Source organism: Dryobates pubescens, chromosome 11 (genome assembly GCF_014839835.1).
Source record: "Dryobates pubescens isolate bDryPub1 chromosome 11, bDryPub1.pri, whole genome shotgun sequence".
Taxonomy (NCBI): Eukaryota; Metazoa; Chordata; class Aves; order Piciformes; family Picidae; genus Dryobates; species Dryobates pubescens.
Genome location: NC_071622.1, coordinates 31346392 through 31368852, shown reverse-complemented (window position 1 = coordinate 31368852; position 22461 = coordinate 31346392). Strand labels below are relative to the sequence as shown.

The 22461-nt window shown below is 44.8% G+C and overlaps 1 protein-coding gene across 11 annotated transcripts in view; it reads right to left on the bottom strand.

Moving 5' to 3' along the window:
- Positions 1-22461, bottom strand: part of DAB1 (DAB adaptor protein 1) — a 285116-nt gene that overhangs the window by 58532 nt on the left and 204123 nt on the right. For all 11 annotated transcript variants that reach the window (XM_054165128.1, XM_054165127.1, XM_054165126.1 and 8 more), the window contains 2 exons: positions 13948-14087; positions 11039-11137 (listed from right to left, as the gene is read on the bottom strand). In XM_054165128.1, the coding sequence (XP_054021103.1) occupies positions 11039-11137; positions 13948-14087 (239 nt within the window). The remainder of the gene's footprint in view (positions 1-11038; positions 11138-13947; positions 14088-22461) is intronic.

Sequence of the window (22461 nt, the reverse complement as noted above, 5' to 3'; positions counted from 1 at the left end):
ACTGAAAAGCCACAATTAGGTCTCCTTGGAGCCTTCTCTTCTCCTCCTGACCTTTGGAGGTCCCTCCCAACCCAGCCCATTCTATGATAGTACAGAAGGCTTTTACAATCTTCAGACAGCAAACTGGGCATCTCCAAAATGTATCTCTGCGAACTTGTGGCTATTTAAAAATCCCTGTGGAGCACTCTGAATCATCCAAACTGTCCAGGCATGGTTTGGAAGGCCAGTTAGAAATGAATTACAATAGTCAATAAGGGATGCAATTATGGAAGCAGGTTCTTCTGACATTTACATTTTGCTAACTGTCACATGTTATTTATGAAATGTGTTATCATTTCCCCTCTAACGTAGGAGAAGGTTGTGTATACCTTATAAGAGTAATACACAGGGGGTTTAAGTTCCCTGCTTGGCCATATTCTAAGTAGATACATTTACTGCAGGTAGCACTGTAAATGCCATGTTGCACTATTCATATTTACAAGTAGAAAGATGAGAAATTGTCAAGCAGCAGAGCAAGACTCCCAGTTGGCCAGAGGCATCTTTCAGAGGAAGCTGTGGACAATGCACACAATACCTCTTAACACACAAGAAAGGCTCTAGCTGCTACCATTTTCAAATGCAGATACAGACTAGGCGGCTTTTCAGGGTGCTCTTTGTTGTTAGCACATCATATTTTTATCAGGGCAGTCCTAAGAAATCCTCTGCATGGTCTAAGACCCAACACCTTTTACCAAAAGTTCCTATAAACAGGTATTTCTTATTTAAAAACTAACCCTGTATCCCAAAGAGTTTACACTTTCATTCCAAACATGGAAAGCTAAGGGCCAGATGCCCCTTGGAACGTCTCTGAGATGCAAAACTGCAGTAGCTCCTCCTCATGGAGAAGTCCTTCATTTACTGTCCTGGCAGATGCCCTCCATTGCTCTTCTATCCTTTTCTCACGGATCAGTACACAGTGGGTGGCTCACCCCTGGAATGCCAGGCTGACATGGTAGAAGGCATGGTTTGATTTGACCTGGGCAACCAACTCTCAAGCCCCTCCAAGGCAACAATGGAAATGACAGATGGCCAGAGAAATGATTTCATGGGTTGGCTCTACAAGGCACTAGATGGGCTGGCCTCATCCCAGGCAAATGCCAAGAGGGTGACTGCAAAAGGCAGCACAGACCTACATGACAGGCTGGCACCACAAGGTATCAGCAGTCCCAGCACCACTGAGTTTAACAGGTTTGTAGCATGGGAGTGTTTTAAGGAAGGATTTGAAGAGAAAATCACAAACTCACAGATTGCACTGGGTTGAAAGGGACTCTCAAAAGGTCATCTTGTCCAACCCCCCTGCACGCAGCAGGGACATCTCCAACTAGATCAGGCTGCTCAGGGCCACATCAATCTGATCTTGAGTATCTCCAGGGATGAGGCCTCAACCACATCCCTAGGCAGCCTGCTCCAGTATTTCACCATTCTCATTGTGAAGAACTTCCTCCTAATGTCCAACCTAAATCTCCCCTTCTCCAGTTTCAAACCATTGGTCCTCATCCCATCACTATAAGCCCCTCTAAACAGTCCCTCCCCAGCCTTCCTGTAGGTCCCCTTCAGGTACTAGATGGCTGCTCTAAGGTCTCTGCTGAGCCTTCTCCTCTCCAGGCTGAACAACCCTAACTCCCTCAGCTTGTCCCCATAGGAGAGGTGTTCCAGTCCTTCCATCATCTTGGTGGCCCTCCTCTGGACCCACTCCATCAGGTCCATATCTTTCTTGTGGTGAGGCCCTCAGGACTGGCCATGAGTATGTGCAAAAGATTCCTCCAAAGTCTGATGGGCAGGATGGGAAGAGTCTCGGAGTCATGTATTTGAAAACTGAGTAACTGCATTATGAAAGTTGGTACTGTGGAATGACTCCTTAAAAGTGGGTGAAGAGTCATGAAGAGCCTGGGCAAAGCAGTCAGGCAACGGGCTGATAAAACAGAGAAGGCAGATTCGGTGTAGGAATGCAAAGTGTGACACGACTGGAAGAATGAGCTGAGGCAGCAATCTTGGCAGTCACGATGGCTCTCAAAAATAACAGTCATGTTTGTCAAGGACAAGGAAAAGGAAAACAATTCAGACACAAGATGAAGAGAGGCAGGGCTGTGGTTTAAACTGTGTTTTGACAATAAATGCCCTATTTCAGAGCAGAGAAGAAGAGCCTGCAAGAATTGAAGCTACCCTGCATGTGAGAATCAAAAACAACACCGAGTGCAAAAGGCTGCTGGATTTCCAGAGCTGAATAATAGATGATGCTGATATTTGCCTCGGCACTCTGAAAAGGAGGTCAGAGAAAGCACCTTTGGGAGTCAGGATTAAAAAGCCTGGTTTAGCCACGTTCAGCTTGAACTGTTGGCTAAACATGTAAGGAGAGACAGCTTGAGATTTGAACAGGAGGAGACAGGGCTGGCATCATTTGGTTTGACACAGTATCAAATTTATATTTGCAAATGAAGAAAGTCTGATCAAAAGCACAGCAGGGAGAAAAAGGGATCAAGGACAGAGCGTGCTTGGGAAAGCCCAGATGAAAACTGCAGCAGAGAGAAAGAGAAATTAGAAACACAGGGATAAAATCCAGAGATGAGAGTCAGGGTGGCCAGGAAGCAGGATTTCATTCAAAATCAGCTAATAAATTAAGGATGCTAACAAAGTGCTCCACCTGAGATCAGCCATGAGGAGGAACTTTGCTATTTCACAGAAATGAACAGGACAAGACCCATCTCTGGGAGCTTCTGGCCTGGAGCTGGAAGGAGCACCCAGGCAGGGGCCATTCCCAATCTCTTTGCCAATGCCACACAAACACAGAAATTCAGTGAACTGATCACATCATCCCCCCCCTGCTTGCTGCAGAGAGAGCAGAGAGCAGAGAAAATTAATTCCTGCTTTTATTTCTATTTCTGAATATTCAGAGATGCTCAGTGATAGAGACTTGACAGTTTGACATTTCATCTGCTCCAGCACATGTGCTTCAAGGAAGAGCCGCAGATCCATAACCGTACCTCCATTTCTGGTCAAAGATGCCAGAATCAACAGCTTTCCAGCAAAGTCAAGAAGTACCTCTGGTAGATTTTAAATGAGGCATCTTCTGCCAACAGTGACAATTTTAGTCTTGCTAGAATTTTCTTTCAGCCAAGTTCAGCTGTCCTGTTAGCAATCTATCAGCAGAATTAACATCACCCCTTACATCCAAACAGAGAAGAGCAGCAAATCCAGCAAAACCTGATAAAAGTCTAAGAACCATCTGGAAAATGCTTTACAGAGGCCTTAGCAACAACTTGGAAAAATCTGAGCACAGTAAGGTCAGCAAAGCTTAAAAGGTCAGGAAGATGGGTAAGATGTAGGTATCTAAACCTGTGGCTGGATCGTGTCAGGGCCACAACATTATCTGACTAGAAGAGAACAATCTGAGACCAGCAGGATTATCATCACCTGCTATGAGTATTAGTTATTTGGACACCATCAAGATTTAAGCAGAAACACAATCATGAGCTCTGTAGCCAGTGTAGAAAGGGACAATCATGTCTTTGTATGATATCACAGAATGTTAGGGGTTGGAAGGGGATCTCCAGGGATTGAGTCCAATCCCCAGATAGGATCACCCAGGGCAATTAGAAAGAACAGGAGTTTTAATGTATACCTTATTATTGATGCAGCAGAAAAATCACAGAATCATAGAATGGTTTGGGTTGGAAGAGACCTCCAGAGGTCAACTAGTCCAACCCCCTCTGCAGCTGAGCAGGGACATCCTCCACTAGACCAGGTTGCCCAGAGCTCTGTTGAGCCTCACCTTGAATATCTCAAGAGGTGGGGCCTCAACTACCTCCCTGGGCAACCTGTTCCAGTGTTCTACCACCCCCATGGTGCAGAGCTTGTTCCTAACATCCAATCTAAATCTGCTCTCTAATTTCAAACCATTGCCCCTCATCCTATCCCTGCAGGCCTTTGTAAACAGCTCCTCTGCAGCCTTCTTGTAGCTCCCTTCAAATACTAGAAGGCAGCTCTAAGGCCTCCCTGGAGCCTTCTCTTCTCCAGGCTGAACAACCCCAGCTCCCTCAGCCCGTCCTCAGAAAATATTTCCCCAAGCATTTTACAGAATCTAATTATTATTTTTAAATACATTTTTGGGACAGTAGCCCTCAGTAAACAAAGATTTATTGTTACATAAATAAACAATGAGACAATTACAGCCTCTTTATGGAGACCATATTAGTCATGCACATCTAATGAAGCATTACTAAGCTATCACAGGGAGATAGCCTGATGTGTGTGATTAACAAAATAATACTCATAAATAGCTAATGAACAATGAAGGTCCTTTAAAAATTCTGCATATCTTGCTATATTGAGAGTTATGGGATTTGCTGCTTTCCAAGGAACACATTCACCACTAAGTTCCACCCAGCAAGAGGAGACCATTAAACAGCACAACACGATCATTTGTGGGCTTGCTTCTGAAAACACAAAAGAACTCTCATGGAAGTCTGCTAATGAAAACCACATTTCAGCTTGTGCCACCCTGTGGTTGAGAGATGATGTCTTGAGATGTCAGCAGGGTGCAGGAGGAATATGACAGAACAAATGATCAAAAATTATTGCCATCTAATCCATGACATCTCTGAAGTGGCATTAGTTAGAAGAAGTCTGGGTTTAGTAACAGTTGCAGTAGCTACGTTAAAAAAAACAACCAATAATCTCAGAATCACAGAATCACTAATGCTGGATACCTTTAAGATAATCAAATCCAACCACAGCCCAACTACTATGACCACTAAACCATATCCTGAAGCACTACAGCTTCTTGAACACCTCCAGGGATGGTGACTCCACCACCTCCCTGGGCAGCCTGTTCCAAGCCCTCACAACTCTCTCAGTAAAGGAGTTTTTCCTAATGTCTAATCTAAAGCTCCCCTGGCAAAACTTCAACCCATTTCCTCTCACCTTAACAATGTACTTCCTTCAGGTGAGGTATACATTTGGCAGACACTCTGCAGAAGGCAGGTGGGATGGATGGTTAATATATGAGGGTAGAGAACCATAGAATTGTTAGGGTTGGAAGGGACATCAAGGATCATCCAATTCCAACCCCCCTGCCATGGCCAGGGACACCTCACACTACAGCAGGTTGCTCACAGCCACATCCAGCCTGGCCTTAAAAAATCTCCAGGGATGAGGCTTCCACCACCTCCCTGGGCAACCTCTTCCAGTGTCTCAACACCCTCATGGGGAAGAACTTCTTCCTAACATCCAAGGTGAATCTACCCATTTCTAGTTTTTTTTCCATTCCCCCCAGTCCTATCACTCCCTGACACCCTAAAAAGTCCCTCCCCAGCTTTCTTGTAGCCCCCTTCAGATACTGGAAGGCCACAAGAAGGTCTCCTCGGAGCCTTCTCTTCTCCAGACTGAACAGCCCCAACTCCCTCAGTCAAGTCTCCCTTGGAGAGAAGCTCCAGCCCTCTGATCATCCTTGTGGCCCTTCTCTGGACACCTTCCAGCACCTCCAGATCCTTCCTGTAATAGGAGCCCCAGAACTGGATGCAGTACTCCAGGTAGCGATAAAAAAGATCCTTTTGTGAGAAAAGATAGGGTCAAAGCCCATGACAATGACAATTTCTGGCACACTACAGGTGAACATGACATAAAATTTTGAGTGATTCAGTGAATGTTGGGACATGAAACAGCAGAGCAATTTGTGATGGCCTGTCTATGTGAGCAGACTCCTCCAGCAGAAAGAGGAATCCATATAACAGCATGTGCCAAGCATAGGCTTGCACCTCAGCAGAGGTGAGCTCTGCTCATCAGGGCTCCTTCTATCATTTTCCAAATACAATGACAACTATTTGAAAAGTGGTATGAAGGGACCTATTCAGATTATTTGACACAACAGGATGAGAGTAAACAGTCTCAAGTTGCACTAGGGGAGGTTTAGGTTGGATACTTTGAAAAATTTATCTACTGCATGAGTAGTCAGGCATTCGAACAGGCTGCTCAGGGAGGTGAAGGCTCGGGGGAGACCTTATTGCTCTCTACAACTTCCTGAAAGAACAAGGGGACACAGTCTCAAGCTGCACCAGGGGAAGTTTAGGCTGGAGGTGAGGAGAAAGTTCTTCACAGAAAGAGTAATTGGCCATTGGAACGTGCTGCCCAGGGAGGTGGTGGAGTCACCGTCCCTGGAGGTGTTCAAAAAAGACTTGGATGTGGCACTTGGAGCCATGGTTTAGTTGTCAGGAGGTGTTAGGTATTAGGTAATAGGTTGGACTTGATGATCTCTGAGGTCTTTTCCAACCTAGTTGATTCTGTGATTCTGTGGAGTCACTGTCCTTGGAGGTGTTAAATATACCTGTAGACATGGCACTGGGGACATGTCTTAATGGCCATAGTGTTGTTAGGTCAGGGGTTGGACTCAATGACCTTAGAAGTCTTTTCCAAATGAAGTGATTCTATGAAGTGTATCACATCCCCATCACAAACTCACAGCAAATCCTTTCAGTCAGATTTCTTGCTGAGACAAATTGTTCCCAAATGATATTCCACCTTCAACCTAATCTTTTCATGGATAAATTTACTCAAAGGGCAGAATTCCTGATGCCTGGAATAACAGCATTATTAAAATCAATATTTTTTTGGAGGAGGTGAATATTAGGTCTGGAACATATTGAGGAGAGTTATAAAGTACAGGGGGGAAAAGCCTTGCTTCTAATTTTCAACTAGAGCCCATCATCAATAATGAATTATGGAGCAATTTCCCTAAATCATCTGTATGATGTCAGCTATGACACTGCCAATTTTAAAAAATTTGCTAGTTTTGAGCTACAAATTGATTTTTTATTGTGACAAATGAAAATCCAATAGTAGCCCACAAGATACCAAAGATACAGGAGCCTATATTTCTTCAGAAGAGTTTTCCTCTTTTCTATCACACCAGTCTGCCATTATGGCAGACACGACAGCAAGAGCCAGTGATAAAAATTACCTCTCTGGAGAGGTAACTAACCATTCCAAACAAACAATAAATGAGCACCCTGGCCCACAATGTCCTTTGGGGAATTCCAAAATCATGGAAGTGCAACTAAGGGAGAAAGCCACGTGAGGGCTGTTAAAGGAGGAGAAAGCAAATGCAAGGTTTTGCAGGTCGGCGTTGGTCTCTTCTCCTTAGTATCAGTGGTAGGAGAGGAAATGGCCTGAAGTTGTGCCAGGGGAGGTTTAGATTGGAGAGTAGGAAAAATGCCTTTCCTGCAAGAGTGGTCAGGGATTGGAACAGGCTGCTCAGGGAGGTGGTGGAGTCACCATCCCTGGAGGTGTTCAAGAAATGTGTGGACATGGCACTTGGGGACACGGTTGAATGGCCACAGTGGTGTTGGGTTGATGGCTGGACTCAATGATCCTAGAGGTCTTTTCCAACCAATACAGTTCTATGATTCTCTCATTTTCTAGGCTGTTCCCTGTTAAGAACATTTTTTTTCTTCTCTGTTGCATTAATGTAAACACCAGCCTCCAAACTTTATAAACTCTTAAGGGTCACATGGGTACCAGCTAATCTGTGTGAGCAAAACACAACCTTTTAGCAACCCCTTTTGCGTCCTTCCTACCAAAAGAGCCAGGCCAGGCAACTGCACACCCCTAGTTTTGCCAGCATGTGGGATTTCCTTTGCTGCTTCTGACCAGGATTACCAGTGTCCTGCATCACCTAACTGAATTATCCATCTTTTGCCTTCTGGGAGGCTCCACGTAACAGGAGTAATTCTGCTTTCTTTGGAGGTGATTTAGCATGCAGACATCAAGATGAGATTACACAGAGGGTACAATTTACTACTATAACAGCTGGCATCTCTTAGCATTACACCACAAGGAGCCAAAGCTGTATGGATGAGCCCCAGAGCATCGCCCCTAAACATTAGTCTCTTGTACAGCACTGTTCCTGCAGGCTCAGAGAGCCCAGAGACGCTAGTGGGCTCTGTCCACCAGCTGTTGGTGCTACCAAGTGCATTTCTGATGCTGAGACTGTATGTGATGATCAGTAGAAACAAGAATGAAATGACAGCTGTAGGTTGGATGAGAGACACTATGAAAAGAGCAGGACAAGAACACGAAACTTTGGGACATGGGGATACCCAAGGTGGGGGAAAAGCCAAAGGGATGGTGGCTGTGAAGAACCAGCAGAGGAGTTCACGCACCTCTGCTTCACAACTTGGTATAGAAAGCACAATGCAGCCTTCAAAAATCACACAAAACCTGATGCGCAAAGCTCTCCTCTGTCACAGTTTCTGTTTCAAGAAGGACAATTCAATACTCCTGTCCATCACTCTCACAGCTCAGGGGCAGACATCTGGAAGGTGGATTTAAAGGTTTCAGTCTAAGCTTCAGTGAGTGACTGGCAGGGTTACTCTAAGGATGACACAGTTATGTCAGATTTAGAGCAGAGGGTGTCAAAATTATGAAATGAAGGAGACTTGTTCTTGTGTCCCCACCTCCCTAGCTGCAGATAGTAGAGTGAAAGACACTGCAGGAAAGGTAGTTTGGCTTAACCACACCTTTGCTTCTGAACACATCCCCCTGTCCCCTCCTTCTTTTAAGAAAATAAATCCAGTGTTTGTGGGACATTCAGAGACAAGTGCCACAGGACAAGTGCCTCCCTTGTGCTCCAGTTCAAGAGAGATGGGGAACTACTGGAGAGAGTCCAACAAAGGGCTACAGGGATGATTCAGGGAATAGAACCTCTCTCTTATGAGGAAAATTTGAGAGACCTGGGGCTGTTGAGCCTGGAGAAGAGAAGGCCCAGAGGGGATCTGGAACAGGTTGCCCAGGGAGGTGGTGGAAGCCTCATCCCTGGAGGTTTTTCAGGCCAGGCTGGATGCAGCTGTGAGCAACCTGATATAGACTGAGGTGTCCCTGGCCATGGCAGGGTGGTTGGAACTAGATGATGCTTGAGGTCCCTTCCAACCCTAACAATTCTCTGATTCTATGAGCTGATCAATGTTTACAAATACCTCAAGGACAGGTGTCAAGAAGATGGGGGCAGTCTTTTCACTGGTGCCCAGTAATAGGACAAAGGGCAATGGATGCAAGCCAGAATACAGAAAGTTCTGTCTCAATACAAGGAGATGCTTCTGTATGGTGAGGGTGATGGAGCACTGGAACAGGCTGCCCAGAGAGGTTGTGGAGTCTCTGTCTCTGGAGACTTTCAAATCCCATCTGGGTAAGTTCCTGTGTGGCCAGCTCTAGGTGATCCTGCCCTGGCAGGGGGGTTGCACTCAACGATCTCCAGAGGTCTCTTCCAACTCCTAACCTTCTTTGATTTTGTGATTTTCCTTTATTCTCCCCCCAAAACAACTCAACTCTTAGGAAAGCACTGGTGGCCTCAGGGCACTTTGCAGACAAAAAAGAAAAGACAATCTCAGCACACTGTTCAGTGTTTTACACTCTGCTCTGCAGGCTGACTGGGGCTGCTACCCTCCAGCCACAATAACAAGCATGTCATCACACAGTTAAGCACTGCCCTAATTAATATCTGTTTTATTAGAGGACCCAACCACAACTGCACTGGCAGCCCTAACCCTGACACTTCCTGCCTTGTGAGCACAGGCTGTAACCCCAGCAATGTTCTCTTAACCACTGCTTTGGTAGGAATCCTTTACACGTGCTGTACACAACACACTCCAAAATGAGCTTTTCATTACTAACTGCTTGTATTATGTATCAGTCAGCTCAATGACATTGATTTTCTAATAATATAAATTAACTGGCAAAGATAATTTCATCTATCATCAGTAGGGTTTTATTTCTGGCGTCATGTTAAATAGTTAATCTTTCAAAAGATTAAATCAAGGGCTTTTTAAAATTCAAGGCAGAGCTTAAAATGCTGTAAAAATCTCCTTAATTAGGATTAAAACAGTTTGTGTGTTGTTGCTTTCTGTCTAAGTAGTATAATGTTTTGCTTAGTTTGTTTTTTGTTTGTTTGTTGGGGTTTTTCTTTCTAGCTATCAGAGCAATTTAGGGAAAAATCAAACACGATATTGCTGTGGCAAAGACATGCATGGAAGTCTTCTGCAACTTCCGAGGTGCTGCCTGGCAGGCTCAAACAGCAACCTCAACATTTCCAGTAGCTTCTACCTCCAGTTCTATGCAGTATGTACTTTTGCTCCCATCAACAACGCAAAAACTCTGAGTCTTATGGTTCCTGCCTACCTCACAGAAGAGCATCATTGCTGTTCAAAGGAATACATCACCTTATGGAGACTACAGCTGCATTCATGTGGAATTAAGGAAGGACCTCGTAGAAATTCTTACCATTCCCCATGAGCATCTTCAGGGCAACCCTAACTAAGCATGTTCCACACCCAGGAGCTCTCCCAGCTTCCTTTTCTCTTCCTAGTTCAGGCATCATAGTGAAAAAGCTTCCCTCTCCCAGGGTTGCTCACAGGCCCCTGTTCCAGCTTGTTCCAGCCTCCCATGACACAAGGGGTCCAATCTCAGGCAATTTTATTTTCTAATCCTAATCCCCTGTTATTAGACTGTCAGCACTCATTCCATCTGTACTGCCAAGAGTGCTTCAGCTGCACCCAGAGGATGGGTGCAATTGTGCTTTCTCATCCAGGCTGGAAGAGAAAGCCCATATGGACACAGACACCAGTCTGCACTGCTAAAACCTTCTGCAAACAGTGGGTTGGTATTTCCAAGAAGCAATTCTTTATCTGGCAGGAGGAAAACAAATACCCCCTTGCCACTTTCTGGGCTTGGAGCTGTGAGTGTTTATTCACATAAGGAGCATCTTGTGTACCCAGGTGGTTCTGCAGGATCATCCAGGACAAGGCTTTACAACCAGCTACATCCCCATGCCACACTCTACACCTCAGTCACCTAATGGCTTGCTCTGATGTCTGACAACCCTTTATCGAGCTTCGCAGATGCTTCACGTTGTGCTTGTGCTGGTGAGATATCACTGCCCAGCCAAGGAAATGCTTTTAGAGAAACATTCATGGCAAGGCTCAGGTTTGTGCCATTACATGATCATTTTACTTACCCCTGTCTTTTCATCAAAGATTTTGATTCCCCCAAAGGAAACTGTTAAGAAGATCTTTTGTTTATGCTCTCCTTTCGAACGAGCCGCGGCAACGATTCCCTGTTGAAACAAAGAACAGCTTGGGCTGGCTCCATCACTCTTCTACACAAACATCTGCTTGTGGACCATTCCCCACTTTTCTAGGAAAACTTAAGGGCTTTCCAGGAACAGTCCCCCTCTTACTTCTAGCTTCCTCGCTTTTTTTCAAGGTACCACATCTCTTTATGCTACTCAGACGGCATTTCAAATGCATTCCAGCTTCCAAGCCTTGCACTAGCTAATCCTCCATGAAATTTGTTTTCATGGAAGCTGAAGGTCATTTCTAGCACACTTTCCCCAGCTATAAGCTGTTTTGTTTTCTTTCTCTCTCTCCCTCATTTTTTTTTTCCCAGGGAAAAAACCCCAACAAGCAGCAGAGGAAAAAACAGCCAACAGCTTAAGCTTACTTCACGGGCATACTTATCTGCCACAAGCAAATGGAGCTGCTTCTAGAAGAAACACAGTTTTCTCAACATTGAACTATATCTCTGCTGTAAAAAACTGCTACTGAGGGTTAGTTTTTTTTCCTAATCTCAAGCTTTTATTTCATAAAGGAACTTTCTGAAATTCATCTAAGGCATTATTTGCCACAGTGTATCTACAACATCAACTTATATTTCCATTTCTTGGGAGCCTGCCCTAGCAATAAGACTGCACACTTGATCAAAGGTAATCAATTGCACTAGTAAATAAATGAAAATAGAATCACAGAATGGCTTAGGCTGGGAGGGACCTAGATATCATCTACTCCAACCTCCCTGCCATGGGCAGAGACACCTCTCAACCACACTCAGCTGCTCAAGGCCTCATCCAACCTGGCTTCCAACGCCCCCAGGGAAGAGGCAGCCACAACCTCCCTTGGCAGCTTATTCCAGAGTCCCACTACACTCATGCTGAAGTCCTTCCTAAGATCCAGACTACCCCTACCTTCCGTCAGCTTCAACCTATTCCCCCTTGTCCTGTCTCTAGGCACCCCCAGGAAAAGTCCCTCTGTAGCCTTCCTGTAGGATCCCTTCAGGTATTGGAATGCAGCTCTAAGATCCTCCTGGAGTCTTCTCTTCTTCAGGCTGAAGAACCCCAGTTCCCTCAGCCTATCCTCACAGCAGAGGCACTCCAGCCCTTGGATCCTCTTTGTGGCCTCCTCTGGACTCACTCCAACAGCTCTGTGTCCTTCTTACAATTTAGCTTTTACCTGGTGCTCCGCAATTTCCACATTTTAACAACCACGACCATCACACTTTAAGAACTTCATAAGGTTGCTCTTATTACACAGACATTAAAATTAAAGACAAAAAATGGAGTCATTTGTCAAAATCACCCCAAAACTTCATCCCTGGCCTTAAAACCATCTTGTTAGACATTAGGTTTCCAGAGTCCACAACTTCACACTCCGCTGCCTCATGTACAAACACAAATTTCTAATGCTCCCTTCCCTTGGTAGCTGTAGCCATTGCACAACAACTCTGTTCAGATCAATCCTACCACTTTGCAAGCAGGTATCTGGGAGATGTGGAAATGCTAGTCCATGGAAGAGAGAGACAAAAAGGCTTGTGCAGCAAAACAGCCACAACTCTCCCCAGTTGCTTCCAGGAACTATGAAATGATGGGACATACACCCAGTATATGAAGAAACCAGAGAGGGATATCATGGCCCATGTGAAAAATCAACAGTGCACCTTCTAGAACAAGTTAGTTTTGGCTTGTGATGATATGTTCAGAACTGGTTTGTAAATTATCTACCAGATCTTGCTTCTAGACTGTTGAACCATGTGAGGGATGGCATCATGATTAACCACCCATCCCTCCCAGCTCCTCAAGACTGGAACCCTGCCATGGGTAGTATACAAGTTACTGTTTAGTGATTTCTCCTCCTGAAAAAAAAAAGTCATGGGAGACTCAGCAGCTCTCTTGGCAGAGTGCTGGGAGAGGACTGAAAGGTGAAAAAAGGGGAAAAAACTTGCAGAGGGTTTACTCTTAGACCTAGTTTGTAACCCTGCAGTGCAGTGGGAGGCTGATGGCGAACACTGCACTCAAGAAAAACACAACCAATTCTTCCTCATCAACCACTCCAGCTCTTCCACATTTCCCTGTGCCACATAAAGGATACTTCCTATAGACACCTTCTATGCCCTTTGAGGATTGTAAGGAGAGACTGAGCCAGAGAGTCCAGCATACTCCAGAAAGTCCACCCTCCCACACACCACTGGTGCTTTCAGACTCTGTGTTCTCTTTAAGCTTGCAGTCTACTCAAAATCTGCCTTTGTCACTGCTCCAGTTCTTTCCCCAAACTCTGTGGACTCCTCTTTATCTTCTCATGCCTCATCTTTTCCCTGCACTGCCTCCTGGTTTTGTAAGCCATTAATGCTGCCATCTCCTCCCACTGAAGACACCATTTCCCCCCTATATCTGGCTACCGACACCCCACGCTGTCACTCACCCCTTTCTGCCTCTTCTGGCAGGAGTGAACAGTCAGAGGCTGGGCTGTAGCTGATTAGCACTGCCACCTCAAATGTTTAATACACCATTCTTCTTCTTCATAGTCATTTACCTCCCCTTCTGCATAATAAAATTATTCAATTTGCAGAGGTGTTGTTTATAATTAGAGGACAAACTGCAGTGGTGTCAATCATGAATAATTACTAAACTCGAAGAGAATGTATGAGAATTAAACTGGGGTAAGCAACAGCAGCCAGGAGTTCAAGTCAGACTGGCTGATTTCAATACATCATTAACCAGAGCGAGATTCACAAAGGGAGAAAAAGGTGGAAGTCCAAGCTGAAATTTGCTCCCCCTTGACTCCCTAAGGTTAAACACTGAAAGTTTCACTGCACCTTGAGCTTCATCATGGAGTCTTGGCATAACTTGTCTCCTCGTGCGGCAGAAACCTCATCTATCCCAATTAGCTTGGCTTTGTATCGGACACCGTCACCTTTAAACCTCTTTATTAAAGTGGCTTCGCTGCGATCCTGACCTGAAAAAAGAGAGAAAAGGAAACAAGGAAACCTGCATCAGGGGCAAAGGAAATACCACAGAAAAAACAGTCACAATTAAGGGGCTATTCAAGTGGCTTTGCTGCGATCCTGACTTGAAAAGAGAGAAAAGGAAAGAAGGAAATCTACGTCAGTGGCAAAGGAAATACCCATAGAACAAATAGTCACAATTAAGTGGCAAATTAGATCTAACTCCCACCTAAACACCTAAACATGCAAACATTTCAATACAATTAGAAGAAAAGCACCAGTTCAATAAAACCTTTTGGCCTCGCTGCCTGAAATGAAGTCGCAGTGGAATTGGCGCCGTACGAAATCTCCTGCACAAAATTTGCACACAAATGAGGTTTATAGGAATAAGAGATAAGCCTGAATCAGACCTCGTGGATCGGAAAACTTCTCATCTGCATGGCTTGTTTTAATCCCAGTACACTGGAGAATTCTTCATTTTGCAGACAAAACTCTAATCAAAACATGCTGCTATTTTCTCCTACACCAGCTTATCACAGAATCACAGAATGGTGGGGGTTGGAAGGGACCTCCGGAGGTCATCCAGCTCAACACCCCCTGCTGGAGCAGGACCACCTAGGGCAGGTCACACAGGAATGCATCCAGGTGAGTTTGGAAGGTCTCCAGAGAAGGAGATTTGACAACCTCTCTGGGCACCCTCACCATAAAGAAGCATCTGCTTATATTGAGGTGGAACCTCCTGTGTTCTAAGGTTGCACCTGCTGTTCCTTGTCCTGTCATGGGGCACTACCAAAAAGTCTGGCACCTTCACCTTAGCACCCACCCCTCAGATATTTACAGACACTGATCAGGTCCCCGCTCAGCCTTCTCCTCTCCGGATTAAACAGCCCCAGGGCTCTCAGTCTCTTTTCATAGCAGAGATGTTCAAGTCCCAGAATTATCTTCATAGCTCTCCATTGGACTCTCTCCAGCAGATCCCCTGTCTCTCTTGAATTGGGGAGCCCAAACCTGGACACAGTATTGCAGGTGTGGTGTCAGCAGGACAGAGTAGAGGGGCAGGAAACCCTCCCTCAACCTGCTGGACACACTTTTCTTGATGCTCCCAAGGATCCTGTTGGCCCTCTTGGCCACAAATGCACATTGCTGTCCCATGGAGGACTTGCTATCCACTAGGACTCTGTGACCGTTTGAGGCTGTGCCTTTAAGGAAGGGGCACTCTGGCTAAATGTTTATAAATATTCAGTATTCTAAGCAAATTTCATTGGTGAATTATTGGGGGAGTGAGGTCTTAGACCCAGAGCGGATGGAACTTTGAGGGCAGTTTCCTCCCTTCGCTCTCTCTTCTAGCTGGACTGCTCCTGGGCTTCTGGCCAACTAACAGATAAGAGATACTAATCCCCTTGTACCTAGGCCTCTGTCTGCCTTGCTAACTACCCTTTTCTCTTTTCTAACCCTCTTTGGGGAAGAAGGGAGGGAGGGGGATGAAGGGGGCACAGGGGGAAGCCCCCTCTGTTGGGGGTCTGGTTTCTGATTGTGTTTCTTTGCTGTATATTTCTGTATATATTGTAAATTCTGTATGTTTGTGTACATAATTTCCCTGCTGGGCATTGCTTTGTAAATACAGCATTCCCTTTGCTACACTGGCTGGGCTAGTTCGTGGGTTTTTTTCCTTACTTCTTCTTAGTGGGGGAGGAAAAGCGGAGCCTTTCCTTTCAACCCACCACAGACTCCAAGGTCTTTCTCCATGGAGCTGCTTCCCAGCAGGATGAACCCCTAGTCTGTACTGGTGCCTGGTGTTATTCCTCCCCACATGCAGGCCTCTGCACTTGTCCTTACTGACCTTGGTGAGGTTCACTTTCACCCAGCTCTGCAGCCTGTCCAGATCTCACTGGATGGCCATACAGCCTGAGGGGCAATCGGCCACCGCCACCCCCACCCTCACCTACACACACCCCCACACCCCCCGCCAATTTTGTATCATCAGCAAACTTGCTGCTACCCATATCAGCAATATTTACACTATTAACATGTGAATGATGGGTTATTATCCTTGTTATTATTAGCCTCTGGAATGCTGCTGCTCCAAAGCCCCCTCCCCAAGAAATGCTGCCTCCTTGCTCTGATCTTTCTGCTTAGAGACACACACAGAGAAACAACCTAACTAAAAAGTCACCTCTCACAGGCTCACCCTAAGAAGCTTAAAAAAAAAAATATAATCCTAAGATGTTTCTTAATGACAAAAGCAATCAGAGAGTAAGGTAGCTCAGTAGTGATAAGGCCAATGTAGATAAGTTGCAAAGCTCAGTCTGGCCTGAACCACATGACAACGATACCATGAAAGGAACATCTTTGTCAGGAAGAGGTTTTTTCGCCCCCTCTGATTATCTGCAGATGAATTTATAGTGTGTCTTAGCTGGAAGAAATATGTTAGTTAGGGAATTAGTCTTCTGCAAATTGATTAAAGATATATGTTGCAGCTGTCTGTGGAATTTCTTGCTAGGATCTCAAAAAAAAGCAGCAGTGAGCTGTAAATAATCGTAACTGAAGAAGTACCCAAACAAACAACATCCAAGGCACAAGGCAGTGAGCAAAAAAAGGAGATCTTAAAGGAGAGGAAGTTTCTTGGATCCAAAGATTCCACCAGAAAACTTGCCTGAACACGGCCTGAGATTGCTAATGTTTATACTCTTAACTCCCAGGAGCTCTAGTCACAGATTTTGCCCCATCCTTCCAGATAGTATAAGAAATGAACAGAGCTGGGGGCTGCTACAAATGAGCCACGGGTAAGAATAGAATAGAATAGAATAGAATAGAATAGAATAGAATAGAATAGAATAGAATAGAATAGAATAGAATAGAATAGAATAGAATAGAATAGAATAGAATAGAATGGAAGAGACCTTCAAGATCATCATGTCCAACCCATCAACCAATCCAACACCACCTAAACAACTAACCCATGGCACCAAGCACCCCATCAAGTCTCCTCCTGAAAAACCTCCAATGACAGCAACTCTACCACCTCCCCAGGCAGCCCATTCCAGTGGGCAATCACTCTCTCTGTATAGAACTTCTTCCTCACAGCCAACCTAAACTTCCCCTGGCTCAGCCTGAGACTGTGTCCTCTTGTTCTGGTACTGGCTGCATGGGAGAAGAGACCATCATCTGTCTGTCTACATCCTCCCTTCAGGTAGTTGTAGAGAGTGATAAGGTCACCCCTGAGTCTCCTTTTCTCCAGGCTGAGCAACCCCAGCTCCCTCAGTCTTTCCTCATAGGGCTTGTGTTCCAAACCCCTCACCAACTTTGTTGCTCTTCTCTGGACTCATTCCAGCAAGTCAACATCCTTCCTAAACTGAGTGGCCCAGAACTGGACACAGTACTCGAGGTGTGGCCTAACCAGTGCAGTGCACAGAGGCTGGCCACACTGTTCTTGATGCAGGCCAGGATGCCTGAGATGCCTGTATTTGAGAACGTTGACCCAAAGGTCAGATTTAAGCAGCTGTGAAGCTGGATTTTGATATGCAGAAATAAGGAATCTTTGGGATAAAAAGCTGTTTTGCTTTGCTGTTAAAAAGCACGTTTCCCAGCAGTGTTACACACCCACCAAGCTGATAGCTAAACCAAAGTCAAACCTATGGAACTGAAATGCTTACAATCTCATGACGAGAACACCCAGAAGCATTTATGACCACTAAAGAGTAATTCCAAATGAAGATACTCATTTGGTTCTCCTGCTCCCAGAATCCAGCACAGCCTATGCTGTGAACTATTGGATGTTAAATCCATGTTAAAAAAAAAGCAAGCTATTTAAGCATACTGAGATCTTTGGGGTCGTCTGAGCACACAAATACTGCTTCTTTCCATAAAAAGAATCAGCTCAGAGCAATGTTTTAATGCCTCATTTATAGCCCCTTAAAAATGAGGCAGCTCCTAACTGACGCTGTGATAATTCAGCGGCCGCCCAACTGTTTCCCTCGGTTTGTTTTTACTTCTGCTCCCTCGAAAGAGCTAAACAGGGCTGAAACGTCATGCTTTCGCATTATATTTATTAACAAAAAATTAAAAACCTAATGAGACACAGATGATAAATCAGCAGCTCATAGCAGTGCTAATGTCAATCCCCAGGGAAACGCCAAGGCAGATGCTGGCACTGCCAGCTAAGAGCAACGAAGAACCAGTTTCCACTCGCAGCCTCCAGAGTGGGGCAGGAGGAGGGAACATCTGGAGACACAACCTAGTACAAGGATAACAGTGGACTTTTCCATATGCCTTTGATACTTACAAAGATGCCCTGTTGATTTGCAATAAATAAAATCCAATTCCAACAGCTTTCTTGCCAAAAATTTTCAACCCTCCATCTCCCTTACAGCCAAAGGCAGCTGTTAGCTAATAGCAGTGTTCAAGAGTGGTTCTGGGGTCCAAGTCTTGATGGTGACCTTGCATTCATCAGTCAGCTGAGCATTCACACTTATTCCAACCTCTGATCTACTTTGCTGCACGTAACTAAATCCCTGCCATTTATAACCCACTCAAACACAACTTACGGTTCCGTTTCCTTACGCACAAGTCCCGTGTCAATTATGACCCAGATTAAGTAGGATAAAGTGCTTTGGGGATAAATGACTGGGAAAAAAAAAAATCATCAACCTGAAAATGATGTAGATATTTGAAACTGCAAATTACTAGAGACTACAAATTCATCCATAAAACCCTAGAGCATATGTCCCATGAAAAAGCACTGAGCAGGCACACACAGAGGCTGCCCTATATTATAAAGCAGCCATCTGCAACAGTCACCATTTCTCAGCACAGATTCAGATCTCCCCCTGACTGTACTTGCAAATTTTTGGTGCAGTAATCATCACTGAAAAACTTTCTACCTGCCTGGAAAATTACCAAACACTGCCAGCACAGCCCATTTTATAGCACCTGGAAGATGGCAGATTTATGTGGGGTGATACTTCATACTTATCAGGCAGAGTCTAGAACTATGGTGGGTTGAGGGGAAGAATGGTTTAAAGCTGAGGGAGAGTAGGTTTAGACTGGATCTTAGGAAGAAATTCTTTAGTATGAGGGTAGTGGGACTTCTGGAATAGGCTGCCCAGGGAGGTTGTAGAATCCTTCTCCTTGAGGGTGTTGAAGGACAGCTTGGATGAGGCCTTGAGCAGCTGAGTCTAGTTGAGAGGGGTCCCTGCCTACGGTAAGGAGATTGGAGTAGATGATCCCTGAGGTTTCTTCCAACCTGAGCCATTCTAAGTCCAGACTCTCATAAACATCTCATCACTAAAACCAATAAAGTTGTGGTGGTTTTGTTGTTGTTTTGTTTTTAATGACAGTTCTTGAAGAAGGTTTGAAACTGCATAAGTAAGAGATGTCTGAATTCTTCTGAAGCAGGAGGGCAAGTGATAACATGAAACCACTAAACCACAGAGCTGTGCCAGAAGCCTGCCCAGGAAAGTGCTGCTGCTTTCTTTCCACAAAACACAGGGAGTCAATCTTCTTTACAGCTCCTGCCTTTGTCACAGGAGACCCACTGTCACACTTGGCTCTCCAGCCATTCCCTGCCACTGTGCTTACTTGGTGCCACACTGTGGGAAGGATTATCCTGGGCTGCACTTATTGCCCAAGATCAGTTTTACCTGAATAAGAAGCAGTTGCATCTTGGGGCTTTCACTCTCAGCTGGCCTTCCTCAAAATACAAATCACGTCTCAAGGGTTGGAAGGAGGCCATTAACAAACAAACTAAGATGGATAACCGAAGCTTGAGGTCTCAAATCACTACTAGACCATAATCTACAGCAAAACTAGAAGCACATGTTTAATGCCAAACACCTCTTCCCACAACACACTTCCTGAGATCTCACTTGAGGATTTCTTGGCTGGAGAAGCCATAGCTGCCAAAGTCACACTGGGTGAGCAGCTGATGCCCACACCCCAGTTGTCCACCATACCCTGCGCAAAGGTAGGGATCTACTCAGCATTCTTCTTCAGAGGATCAGCACGACTACATCAGTCTAAATGATCTCCAATTCAATTCCTGCATTTAAAACCTTTTTTAACTTCGAGACCAGTGGGTATTTTCCACTGGTTTGCTCTGAAATGCTTTCATTAATTGGTTTTCATAAATTGCATTTGTTTGCAACTCGACACAAGCGCTTTACAACCCAAAATGGAACAAGATTATTAACACAACTAAAACTGATTTGATCCTCCTGCCCCACACCGACAAAAAAAAACATGTGAAAGCTAAAAGCCAGCTAACAACAATGTTACATAAATTCAGTTTAGAAAGGTGATAACTTTTAATTAGAATACGTGCCACTGTTGACACAGGTGAGGAAATGTTTTGTTTGCAGCATATAGATTTATAATCCTCAGAGCCCCTTAAAATGTAAATGTAAGAGTAATTATTTTATCTATTTCCAGAGATGTCACCATTCACCATATGTGTTCCAGCTGGAGCCACTGCTCTTGCATGAGTAGGAAAACACAACCTTTGCTGCTGAGATGTGACGCTGCACGTGGACTTCCACAGCTTTTCTAAGAGAACAATAAATTCCCAGAGCTGGGTGATGCAATGTGCTTCTGCGCCTGCATCCGAAGCAGAGAGGCTCATGATCAGCATTAAGGTACTTTGGCTGTATCAGTAAAGCTACTGTAGAGGTAAAATAGTAATAAGCAAGGTTTTTAACAGAGTCAACCATTTTTATTTGAGGCAATCTAGCTTAATTAAACTAAGGTTCTCTCAAGCAAGCCACAGAGAGACCTGAACCCCAAACCCCAGTTCTCAACCCAAGTACATTCAATCTGAAGACATGACTGGTGAAGAATTCAAGAGGAACATCAGCTATTTTGGAAGATCCAGGTCAGAGCAGCCCCAGCTGAGTGCTCCCTGGCCTGCAACCATCAGCTGCAGTCACTGGAGCTGCTTGGGGAGCTGCTCTGAGGGTGTTTCCATCACAGCAGCACGTCAGCTGCCATTCTGGCTTGACTTTAACATCAAGAGGGAGAGCTGTGTCTGTGTTATCTGGCTCCATGGAATGTTGTCATACTTTGCCAGCTGCAACTCACTCAAGGTTTCCTTCCTAAGTACCATGTATTTTGGTGATGGTTTCAAGACTTACCCTCAACTCTTGGTGCACTTGATTACTCTTGCTTTCAGCTCTTAGCCCAACAGATCACCATGTCAACATTATTGCTACCTTCAAATGCCTCAAGGGATCCTACAGAAAGGCTACAGAGGGAATTTCCATAAGAGTGTCCAGCAATGGGACAAGAGGCAATGGTTTGTAGCTGAGGGAGAGGAAGGTTAGACAGGATCTTAGGAAAAAGTTCCTCAGTAGGAGGGTGGTGGGACTCTGGAACTGGTTGTCCAGGAAGGTTGAACACCCCTAGGGAGGTGTTCAAGGCCAGGCTAGACGAGGTCCTGAGCAGTCAAGTCTAGTTGAGAGGCATTCCTGCCCATGGCAGGGAGGTTTGAGTAGATGATCTCCATTCTATGTATCAATATGCTAACATTTAGAGCAAATGTTGTTCATTCTCCCAGGGCATCTGGAAGTGAGCGTATTTTCTAAACAGAAAATGAAAACAACCCCAAACATCCCTGCAATAAGCACTCTGTTGACTCTTCTGTGCATTCCTTCACAGCACTCACTGATCTAAACCAACAGCCCTGGAAGTGGCTATATCCTTTATTTAAATGTGTGAAACCCTCAGGGCATAATCTGAATTTCTTGATTTTATGACTCCAAAATATATAATGATATTATCAGCAAAGTCAATAACATGCTCATGGCAATCAATGTGCTGAAGAATGAGGCACCACTTCCTTCCCCCCCTCCATCCCCCTCCTATTCTCTAAATAATAAACTGTCAAAGTTGTAGCCATCACCCATTGAAATGATAAACCTGAAATAACACCTCCTTATATCTTGCAGGGCTGAAAAAACAATCACATGCACACTTAGAAGCATCTTCATGGGGACAATTAGCATTTTTATAGCACCAGCGCAGAGGAAAACACAAAACACGGCAGTGCAGAATGACCTCTAAGACACTGCACTGGCAGAAGACTCCTAAATTAATTGCTAAGTGAAAGATATTTCCCATCACTTCTGCATATATATATGCTCCTACATCCACATCCATATGCATCAGACTGTTAGGTATTTGCAGATAGGCTGCTGCACGTGGTGCACAACTTCATTTGCTATCAATTATCTAAAGAAAAATTCACGGCAATTTTAATCAGCTACAGAGTTCCCGAGGAAAAAAAAAAACCAACCTACAACAAAACACACCAAAAAACCACAAGCACATAAGCAGGTGTAAAAGAGAAACTACTCATATGTAATTATATCTGCCTTCAGTAGAGCAATTCAGGAA